The 12,211-nt window shown below is 34.0% G+C and overlaps 1 protein-coding gene across 1 annotated transcript in view; it reads right to left on the bottom strand.

The window, feature by feature from the left end:
• WWC1 (WW and C2 domain containing 1) overlaps positions 1 to 12,211 on the bottom strand; it is a 101,868-nt gene that overhangs the window by 30,074 nt on the left and 59,583 nt on the right. Inside the window, exons 3-9 of the mRNA XM_087709673.1 lie at positions 10,539 to 10,742; positions 9,531 to 9,607; positions 7,831 to 7,910; positions 5,423 to 5,552; positions 4,878 to 5,024; positions 4,580 to 4,653; positions 1,617 to 1,859 (exon numbers count right to left, since the gene is read on the bottom strand). Of these exons, the coding sequence (XP_087565799.1) occupies positions 1,617 to 1,859; positions 4,580 to 4,653; positions 4,878 to 5,024; positions 5,423 to 5,552; positions 7,831 to 7,910; positions 9,531 to 9,607; positions 10,539 to 10,742 (955 nt within the window). The remainder of the gene's footprint in view (positions 1 to 1,616; positions 1,860 to 4,579; positions 4,654 to 4,877; positions 5,025 to 5,422; positions 5,553 to 7,830; positions 7,911 to 9,530; positions 9,608 to 10,538; positions 10,743 to 12,211) is intronic.

Below are 12,211 nucleotides of genomic sequence, written 5' to 3' on the forward strand. Positions count from 1 at the left end.
TCCCCTTGAGGATTCTCATCCATGGAATTCTTCCCAAGCTCTCCCTAAGTTTATTGAAATTAGCTCTCTTAAAGTCCAAGACTCTAGTTTGACTTTGTTCTACTACTTGTGTTTGCATAATGTTGAATTTCAATATTGCAGGGTCACTTGCCCACAGGGTTCCTGTGGCTTCAACACCTTCTATCCTTTCCTGTCTGATAGTGAGAATTAAGTCTAATATGGCTGATCCCCTTGTTCCTTTCTCTACTTTTTGGCAAACAAAGTTTTCTGCTAGGTTTGTTAGGAACCTGTGCAGAGTTTGTTTCCCAGTTGATGTCAAGGTAGTTAAAATCCCCCATTACTATTGTGGTGTGCTTCCTACATAACTTAGTTAGCTGACTAGCAAAAAAAAATTTCTCATCTACATAAATTTTACTTGATTCTTGGTGATCCAAACTCTCACATACCTATGGTCCATATTTACTCAGTTTAAATTATTCAAAACTTAGCTATCATACATGAATGGCTATCATAAGCTTACCAGGGGTGGGTTCCGGCTTCTGTTACTACCAATTTGCTCAGGGACGCGCTTCACGTGCATGCACAGTAGTAAAAAAAATTGCTTGTGCACATGCGCAGCAGCAAAAAACAAGATGGTGCCACCTAGGGCGCTGCTGTATAACCGGTTCGGGAATGTGGTCAGCCGAGTTACTACCTACTCAGCCGAACTGGTCCGAACCCACCTCTGAAGCTTACTTTCAACAATCGTTTTTTGTCACATTTGGCGAGACAAAAATAATTAGTATTGCTATTTAGAAGTAAGATCAATTTTAAAATTGTATTTCAAATTCAATATGAAATACAATTTCTTTTCTTTTGGCATTTTCAAATGATCCACTGTTTAATATGTTCACCTCAAGCTATGGGTTAAGTCTTTCCATCTCATTCACAGAGTCATCTTGTCACAGGAATTTTCTTGAAGATGACTTTGCAGATGTCTTTGACCTGACTGAGGGCGGGATTAATAAACCACAATACCACAATAATAAATTTCCATTACAGGATTATAAGGAAACCCTAATCCCATTACAAAGTACTTCTAAATAGCTTTTGAGTTCTAACTTTTATTAAACTTGCATTGACAAAAAATATCTTATTCATTGAACCATATATAATTGATCTGGGAATACATTTTATGGACTTGTGAATAAAATGTGAAACAATAAACATTACCATATTTTCACTCCATAAATCCATTAATTTAAAATTAATTAATTATTTATTGGATTTATCTCTTTTGGGATAGTCTACAACAGGGGTGTCAAACTGGCAGCCCAATGGGCCATATGCATTACATGCAGGCCATGCCCATGTGATGCCCCTCTGGGAAGGGAAAAAACATTGCAAAAAATCACATGATGACCTGACACACCAAGTTTGACACCTGTGGTCTATAATGACCTTTGTGATAGTCTACATTTTGCTTTCTTTCAGTTTCCAACTCTTTTTCTCTTTCTTTTATGTAATGTTTCACTGCAATCACTGAAATCCACAGATTAAAAGCCCTATTTTATGAGACTCATCTCATAAAGCACCATCTGCTAATAGTAAACAAAGCATTCAAATGATTCCCATACCTTTCTGTTAAAGCTTTACTCTGTGTATCTCTTGCAGTCTGAAGATCTTCTTCTAAACGTTTTCTCTTCATCTCCAGTTTTTCTATATCAGTCTGAGTCCATTTTCTTGGGCTAATGAACCGCATTTCTTTGAGAAGTTCCTCCTTTTCATTTATTAACATTAATCTGTCTTGTTCAGAATCAAGCACACCAGGCCAGGCCTCACTGTCTAATTTAGCCAGCTGTATTTTTAAGTTTGCTATTCTGTGAAAGAGAAAAATATTATTATATCATTTTATATCACTAAAGTATATCAACAAGTAAAGAATACTCTTCAGGGTTAACTCTCTTTGTTCTTTGACAATAATACAAAATAAAACTGAGGATATAAAAACTACTCACTACTTTAAGCCTCTACAATGGGCCATTTTGTTCTGCAGACTACAATGTATTATTCTTACCACAATTGCAGACTGGATCTTTATTGACATACAGTGGCATGTCAAAGTTTTGGTTGGTGCTTTGCAGAAAATCTGTATTTTAAGGATGTCTCTAAACAAATGACCTTGTTCCTGTAGGATATATTTAATTAATTTAAATTTTGTAATTAATAGAAATCATCCACTGAAATCTTTTTTAAAGCCATTTTAACAGTTAACTGTCTCACTAAGCTCAACACTGGGCTCTAGTGAATAATTATTAAAGGCATTAATATATAATCTCTGAATTCCTCAGTACATTTGTAAAAAATATGTTCTAAAAGGATTTCTCAGCTGTAATTGGATAATTTCTGTCATTTACCAGCCTGTATATATCAGCTTAATATTCACAACTCTTTCAGGGTAAGCAGTATTATGAAAAGCACAGAAGAGAAGTATAAAATTATATGATAAATTAATCAAAGTATGAAGGAAAATACAGCTAAATCTTTTTACACTAACATTATTCACTATGCCTCTTCAGACCTTTTTATTTTTGCAACTGTCCTTTTTTCCATTACACCTATTTCATTCATTGCCTTTGACTCGTAAAAAGAGCACCCAAGCATGTAGTTCTGACTATACTTATGCTTTGGCATGAGAGGGAGTGGAAATGTAGTACCTGACTGCAATTTATGTAATCAAGTGCATCTCTTCCCAGAACTGCATGGCACCTAAGAAAGGGATTCATGCGATCTTAAGAAAAAACACAGCTGGTTTAAAAGGAGTTGCAGATAGGTACTAACCTGGACTCTAGGTGTACTGAAACACATTGTTGAAGTGTATGTGTATAGTTTATATTTTTGATATTTGAAAGCATGATATCATCTTGTTCCTATTTGGAACTGCTGACCACAGATTTTCCCCCATCAGACCCTTCATGTCTTCTAATTGTGCTCCAATGGACTGCACTCATTTACCTCATTACTGTTTGTTGTCTTTTTCAGTTTCTTTTTAGTTTTTCCAGAGACAACTGGGAAAATTAGGAAGAACTAAATTTTCCAGCAGTAACTCAAGAGAGATGTGTTTTTGCATAATGTCTTAAATCTACGATAATGTGACACTGATTAATATGATAATCAATGAAAAATTCACTGAGAAATGTGAATTGATATTTGTATCAAGGACACAAGGATCCTTCCTTCCTTCCTTCCTTCCTTCCTTCCTTCCTTCCTTCCTTCCTTCCTTCCTTTCTTCCTTCCTTCTATGGTATTCTTCCTGTGGAAATTGGGGCGGACATATGCAGGATCTCAGGAAGAGAGAAAATTCCTCTAAAGACTTGAAGACAGATGCTAAATTTACATTCCTGAATCTGGAATGTAAGTATCTGAAACACATTTTTTAGATTATTTCTGATGACTTACACCACCTTATAACTAAAGAATCATGCTATACTTGCTGCAAAAGGATCTTTTCATATAAACAAAACTATGAAGATGTAATTTATTTTTGTGTAGGATTGAAACAAGTGCTCTTCAATTATAATCAATCTACCTACCTACCTACCTATCATCTATCATCAGCTTTGGTGGTAGAATATATATATATATATTCTAACCAATAAATGTTACATTTTATATTAGAATATTAGAATAGATGCCCAGAGTTACCTTGCGATAAGATGGGTGGCCAATTTTTTAATAAATAAAATTAATACATTAATAAATGTTGTCAGTTGGAGGAAGCACAAAGTGAGTTGGCTACTGCAACAATAGAAATTATTGTAAGCCAAAGATTTCCTAACACCAATTCTGTAATTATTCACTTTATTTATTTTTTCTAGAAATGATAAATATTGTTGATGAAATTACAGGAAAAAATTATGCACATTTATTTAAAACTTTTAAAAAATGGTAAATTTTGGTAAGAGCATCTGAGAAATATTGGTATAATACTTTCAAAGTTTGAACCTTATTCTCAGAAAAAGATCTAAAAACTAAAAAGATCCTGTTACCAGATTTTATACATCTTTTTTTTGGGGGGGGGGAGAGTACTATAGGAACTTTAGAAATTTGTTTTATAAAATATATTTCCTTAAAAAGAGAGAGAGAGAAAAATGAGTTAGAAGTACAAAAAGACAAAGGTAAAATAATTTCTTAGCATGCCTATTAATCCTTATAAGACAGATGTTCTGCTACTATAAATACACGTTGTCAACTTAGGTTGCTTGATTATTATTATTTTTAAATTAAGAGAGTAGCAATATTTTCTTGTTGTCAAAATCAGTGGAACTATGCCTCAGTGTTAAAGAAAAGTCTACCATTATTTCACAATTATTACAATATAAAAGCACTTTGTCTATAATTAACTGCAACTGATAAAAATATATAAAAAGCATATAATTTCATAACAGCATTTTAAACATAGATGTAGGTAAATAAATAAATGATCTATTTTTAAAAAATGACCACTTTGTTGAAGAGATTTTGCTAGGAATAGATTCTTTTATGGTAGATACCAGCTGCTTTCTGAATTGCCAAGAGCAATAAAGAAAAACCTAATTACCTTCGCTTAGCATCTTCATATTGGAGGCGCACTCTTACTTTCTCAGCCAAGTGATTATTGCAGCTCACAAAAAACTGACAGGAGAAAATGTTAATCATTAAGAGGTCAGAGCCAACATTCACAAGAATTCAAAGACACATTTCTTTCATTAACTTTGTTTTCAAGAAACATAGAAATATTATGTAAAACAAATTTATATAGATACAAATGCTACAAAATCTATTCCAAACATCTGTACATTGGATCTATGAAAAGTCATCAGGCTATTAAAGAACGTGCTTAAAGATGCGATACATACATTTCCAGAAACATCTGTTTGGGAACCAGCATCCAGGTACGTCCTAGGTAAAGAGCAATGGGAACTTCCCAAGGAAGTGCTATTGGTCCACAAGTCTGAATGGGATTTTTTATTTGCCACAAAATTAGCTTTTAGTCTGGCAAGACTCTGAAATGAGAAGAAATAATATCTACCATCTTATTGCCTTCTCACTGCAATATTGTTTTGAAGTAGACACTTAAAAGTAACGAAGGAATAAACATTTAAAAATTAGTGATTTGCATAAATTTGAAAGGACATTTAAAATCAAATTTATTTATTTTTATTAAAAGGGTTTCTATTATCAAAGCAGAAGTTAGGCTACAGATGGGCAGTTATTTCACCTATTTTACTTTACAGAAAATTACCAACAGTGAGAATGGCTGATTTTTAACCAGCATTTCTATATAAAGTTAATTTTATATGTAGGTTAGAAATAAACATTTCTGTACTTGCAGAAACTCAGAATTATTATGATAGTTTTTAATGTATGCTAGGCACATTATTTCATTAACCTGATTTCATACCTCAATAAGATCTCGCTTTTCTTGCTCTCCTGAAGTGATAGCCTTCTTGATGTCTTTTGTTTCACTTAAAATGGCTTGTGCTTCATCAAGTTTATATCCACCTTGGGTATCAGACATTTTCATATCAATTCTTTAGATAAAAGGAAAGAGAAACAATTACTCACTGTAAGAAAGTTAAGGAAAGGAATACATCTATTAAAGTGGGATTGAAAATGGAATTTTGAGCCGTTGATTTTCCATCTACTGGAGAGCTTAAAGCAATATTTAGAGTATATTGCTTAAATTCCTATGTGCTAATTTCCTCTGTTGCAAACTGATATATTGAAAAAAATGACTGAACAAGTATAGAAATGATGTTTTCGGGGAGGTGGAGAGATTAAATTGCATTAATATGGAACTAAAATGTATCTTGTTTTGATACATTTTCACTATTCATTTGCAAGATAGTCCAGTACATGTTCATAGAGATATTCTGTATGTGAGAAAGCCAATGAGCATACGGAATTTGGACTTTAATTCATTACTATGAAGGAAAGAGAATCTGTGTCCTTATTTTCTTGCAGCATTGTCATTTCCTATGTGGTTCGAGTCTAAACTTGTCAGAACCATTAGGCTGACTCTTAGTACGGCCAATTTGCTGTGGACTTCTAAGAAACAGATGTCAAAAATGGGAAGATAGTACCAAAATACAAGTCAGGGGGTATTTGTGCAGTTGTAAAAATACTGAAAAATATAGCTCCCATGAGCAATTTGTCATTAGTTTGCGTTATGCATGTAGTTCTGGGGTTTTCGTTTTACAAATTTCTAGGCAGCACTGTTATATCATTACATCTGTCAATAACATAAATATTTTGAAAATGTTTGAGATCACTTAAGTCTCAAAGGTTTTATTGCAGATTGTAATGATCCTGGATGTATATTTATAAACTTTTATTTAGTTTCATTTGATACTGATTCCAAATCAATACAGTTTATTAACTGATGGATAAGCATAATAAACATGGAAAGAATAACTTGAAACAATTGTTTAATGTTTAATACTAGATACTGCTCTGATTTTTTTCTCCTATACCTTAGAAAGAGAACTAAAATATTTACATTAAATAGGCAGGAATCAAGTTTATCTTGTCATACTCCTAATTGTTTCTAGAGTAATATAACAATATAACAAAAACACAAAGTCAGAAAAATAGTATGTCTAAAATAACATGGTCCATTATTATCATCTAATAGTAAAATGCCAAATATGACAAATACACCAAATCTAGTCTCCCCAATATTTTATGAATAGAAACTAAAGTTTTCATATATATGGAGCTTCTCAATCATCCAGTTCATGTTGCCCTGAAGGTGCTTTCCCCCGAAAAGCTATTAAAATTGAACAGCTCTCTCTCAACAGAAGGGGAGGGATACAACACCACTGATCTCCTATATATAACACCATCCTTTCAGCAGTCTCAAGAAGGTTCCACAGCCATTTGCAGTCTAATTCTGGTGACTGAGGATACAGATAAACCCCCAAGTGGCATCAATCACTCTCAGAATATTAACAACTGGATGAATATAAATCTTTCCATTTCCCACAATTCAGGCAGAATTGAAGAAGTTTCTTGGATGAGAAGTGAAACATTTGCAAGGATAAAACAAGAGAAAATCCAGTTCCCTTTTGAAAAAGCTCCTTTGGGGTAAATCCATTGTAAAAAACTGCAGATGAACGTCAAGCTTTAATAGGACACCAATGTATTAGATGTAATCCTATGAAAGGAAGATATTCCTTTAAATCTAGCTTAACTCTTGGTCATTGTATGGTCATGGCTGTGCAATGTTTTCTTGGCAACCATAGGGAACTGTTTTTACCATTTTTTAACTTGGATCCCCCCCCCCAAACTTTTGAATTGGCTGGACATTTCTTGATAATCTCTTAATCAAGTAGAAATCAGACCCAACCTTACTTACTTATCTTAAGTGCATCCAAGGTTGGTAAAGATTATCATCCGTGTGACTTTTAACTATATAAAAACAAACTTAAAATTCAATGAATTCTGGGGCAATTTGTCTTTATTCTCCCCTATGTGTATTATCTCTACTCCTATTGTGTAGTGCAGCCCATCATATAAACATGCAAAGCCTGCATACTTCTCTAAGACCTGTTCCTCAAACGTTTCACCATTTTTTGTGTTCAGAGGCTGTTCTCTTTGCATAATACTCACAATTTCTTTAATTTCAATTCTCAAGTCAATAATGACAAGAATCTACATTTTTAAACTAGTCGGATAGTTGGAGGGAGGGAGGGAGAGAGAGGGGAGGGAGAAGGAGGGAGGGAGGGAGGGAGGAGAGAGAGAGAGAGAGAGAGAGAGAGAGAGAGAGAGAGAGAGAGAGAGAGAACGCAGAAGATGCTATTAACTTACTTCTTCAGTGTTTGAAAACCATGTTCCTTATACTGGAGTTCCTGTCCCATGTGAGCAACTTCTCTTTTGAGTTTATTAACCTATAGATAAGTGAAACAAAATGCTTTATTTTAGCCAGTGTGTACTATGTTCTTAAAAAAAACAACCAAGAATCAAAGAAAATAGGGTGCCCATATAGTGCTCTGCTAAAGCTATCTATAAGGTATTAGAGTTTAACTTATTTCAATTCATTGATAACCATGCATTCACACTTTCAGTTTGAAAACATAGTTAGGCCACCCAACTTCCCCCATACTAAGCAACAGGACTCCCTCCTGCAATTTTAGCTACTCGTATATTTCTTTTTCTTTCCTAGCTGTTTGTATCATCATCTAATAATGTAATTTAATGACCTAATCTTCGCTGCTAACCAACACAGTTATTAAGAGAGATATCACATGGCCTGAATTTTACTGGCTTCTTCCTCAACTCTGCTTTTGGAAGCCGATTGTGAATGTAGCCGATAGTGATACATAACCGATCTTTGATCCTGATTATTTGTACGAAGTGCTGATAGATCCGAAGTCAGAATTGTGTAAAACATTCAAATGTTTATCATGTGATTACAGGGATGTTGCAACAGTCCGAAGTACAAGGGCCATAAAGTTACTTTTTCCATGTGGTCATAATTTGAATGGTCACTAAACAGGACACTCATTAATCAAGGACTAACTGTAATTATTAGTTGTTCACCTACGTAGATAAAATAGATTTCAGGTTCTTTAAATAAAATAAAACATTCATGTAGATTATTAAATGGTTATACACTTTTTTATACACTTTTTGGCATTGCTTTTATTCTATCTATTGGTCATATCCACTTTCAAGTATTGCTTATGCAGAAAAACCAGGTGCCCTATCTTGACATCTCCAGTTGAGAAGATGTGTTGTGGTAGACTGTGATATCTACTCATTTTCACTTTAATAAATATATTCACACACAGATGACATTCGAAATTCAAGAGACGAGAACTGCATCAAAGGTCTGCTTTGTCAAAGCAATTATAGAGAAGTACTCCTTGGATGCTTTGCACAGGCCTGTATGAAACTTTGATTTTAGTCAAGTTCCTTATCACCGATCTTTGATCCTGATTATTTGTACGAACTGCTGACAGATCCGAAGTCAGAATTCCAGACAGATATAACAAAAGGTACTTATTTTAATTCAAGCCAGGATTTCCATATACATTACTATGGAATGTATTGAAGAAGTTGAGGTTTCTGTGTTTTTCAATATATGAATCCAACAGATTCAATGACTACAGCATTTAACACCAACATGTGAATGCTACATAAATAATAGATTCAAAATAAAGTGAATCCTTATGACACTTCACTTAGAAGGAAACAGCCAACAATAATTTGAATAAATATTTTGCAATGTAAAACATTTCTTTGAGGATATTAGTAAAAGGCACTCTTAACTTGCTTTCTTTTAATATGGGGAACCAGTATCCCTGATATTGCTTAACCATATATTCCAGCATGGGTGAAATATGCTGGGATTTGTAAATCATCAACATTATAAAGCTCTGGTTCCTTAGTTATGTACAAATCTGCAAATGGAGTAATTATTTTATACAGCAACTGAATATGTGGTTGTTTTTTTTCTAGAAGCATTTTAATAACTTAAAAATAAATTAAAAATCATTTTATCTTACCCTAGATTTTGTGGTAGCAATTTCAGCTTTAAGAATTTCTGGATCATATTTTGAGCTAGAGGATGAACTGGAGGCTACTACAGTAAGAGGGGAAAATGAAAAAAAAAATAACAGCAAAAAGTTAAGGAAATGGGAACAAATGCAAAACATGTATTTTTTTCAATGTAAAAGAAATTAAACTGCCAGAAACTACATTTTTAGTCAGATTTCGTAAGCATTTCGAAATAGAAAAGATGGGAAGGAGCTTTATATAAATTAAGCTATTTCATTTATTTTCCCCCTTTAAAAAAATTCTGAAGTTCCAGAGCTGTTTAAAAAAAACAACATACAGAGGTATTACATTTATTCGACCAGGTAATTAAAATAAAATCTAGAGTAGCTTAAACCTTCCATTTTACAAGCTATTTTCAATAGAATAGTAGAATTGAATAGTAAAAAGAAAAACATCTGCATAATACAGCCAAAAAAGGAGGGGAATACAGTGGATGATGTGACGATATAAAATACAGTTACAGTTAGTCCTTGTATAGTGACCACAATTGGAAATGGAAACATGGTTGTTAGCTAAGTGGTTACTAAATAAAAATGCTTATTACCCTTATTATCTCACTTCAGATTTCCTTTGCTTTTCAGATTTACAAAGGTCATAAATGTGGGTTGCAAAGTTACTTTTTCATCACCATTATAATTGTGATCGGTGACTGTGTGAGGCAGTTGCTAAGTGAGGACTACCTGTACATGAAAAGTGGAAGTGAAAAGATTCATGGAATGAAACCTGCATATGGAATGCAGTCTGCAAAGATATAAATTAGCTATTGGGGAAGAAATGCTCTTAGATTGCATGAAATATTTTTCCGAGATGTGTTAGAAGGGAGAAACAAAAAAACAACAATTGTTTTCCCCTATTTCTGAAAACATAAAATCTAATTATTAAAGCCAAAACCTGCTCCCAGAGGAAAAATAAATTGCACATTCTTATATTAATAAATTATAATTTAAGACACGTACAGCTGGTCTGAGACCCCAATTTGTGTTCCCAGACATCATGAAGTTGCTTGTATTCCTGCTGGGCCAATTCAAGCCTCTGTTGCTTGACCTGGTAAACCTCCTTCTGCGCAGTTAAGGCTTCTTGGGCCAATATAAGGTAGTCCTTCAGCATGTGTTCCTGTTCCTGCCGCCACTGCACCCGAGGATCCTCTATCTGGGTGGTTTCTTTAAACAAGAATACAACAAGCTAGAGATAAATGTAACATAAACTACTTTTTGGCCTATAATAGGTTTTTATGATTTTATGATTTTTATTTGATACGTATGGCATAAGGTCTGCTAAAGATGAAGTTTTGCTATGTGTTCAATGGACAAGCCGGTTTGTCTCTTATTTATTCCAGATCAAGAGAATCCAACCTAGTAGTTTGTATTTGTATTTGTATTTTATTATTTGTATGCCGCCCTTCTCCGGGAGGACTCAGGGCGGCGAACAATTCAAGGTTTTTTTAGTTAAAATGATATCCTTTATTTATATTGCTTAATGCAAGCATCCATGCAGAAAATGATAATAATTTTGGAGGAATGAGCCAACTTCCTATTAAACAGTGATCTGTATTTTATGTTAACTATGAATAATAAAGCTATACATGGATGTCATGTCAGAAAAGACAGCAAGGCTAATCCAGTTCCTTCACATCCCTGTGGGAATGAACAATGACAGTAAAAGAGCACAAATACTTCTGCAGAAGCAGCATCTCTTAACTGACAGTCAGGCTGATGAATCAGTACCCATAAATCAGCCATTGATCAGAATTCAGGTGACAAGGAAAGCCACGGCTGTAAGCCAACAACACATAACATTTTCAGACCTTCAAAAGTTAAAGCATTATATGACCACTGGTCTGGATGACATATACACCACACTATAGTAAGAGTGTTTTTTTTAAAGGTTGTGTGATTATGGTCAGACACTTGGTTCACCTATTATAGCAAAGTTTGTTGGATAAACTATACACATGTATTTTTATACAGCTCTATGCCATAAATCAGTTTAAAAATTTCAAATGACAGTATTAAAGTAATATGCTAATTGAAACCAAACAAACCACATTATATCTCTGATCAAGTTAATTCTGTACTTATTTCCTTAAAATAGTGAAATACAGCAGCTTAATATTGAAACTGAATAAGAGTGCTTATAATCTGTTTCTTTTTTTCTTAAAAAAATAAGACTTGTTTACTTACTCTGATCATATTGGTCTATCTTCCAAGAAATGGAAGAAGCTGAAACATTAATGACAATAGCAATAGCAATAGCAGTTAGACTTATATACTGCTTCATAGGGCTTTCAGCTCTCTCTAAGCGGTTTACAGAGTCAGCATATTGCCCCCAACAATCCGGGTCCTCATTTTACCCACCTCGGAAGGATGGAAGGCTGAGTCAACCTTCAGCCGGTGAGATTTGAACAGCTGAACTGCAGCACTGCAGTCAGCTGAAGTAGCCTGCAGTGCTGCACTCTAACCACTGCGCCACCTTGGTTCTAGGCTACATGGCCTGGGGGCTGCATCATCATTATCATTATCATCACCATTATCATCTTTTTTCCCTTTTTAAAATTTTTTATTTATAAACATGTAAAACACACACCAGTGGTGGGTTTCAAATTTTTTTAGAACCTATTCTGTGGATGTGG

Source organism: Thamnophis sirtalis, unplaced genomic scaffold (assembly GCF_051295495.1).
Source record: "Thamnophis sirtalis isolate CommonGarterSnake01/CBP01778 unplaced genomic scaffold, rThaSir2_p1.2 scaffold_3, whole genome shotgun sequence".
Taxonomy (NCBI): Eukaryota; Metazoa; Chordata; class Lepidosauria; order Squamata; family Natricidae; genus Thamnophis; species Thamnophis sirtalis.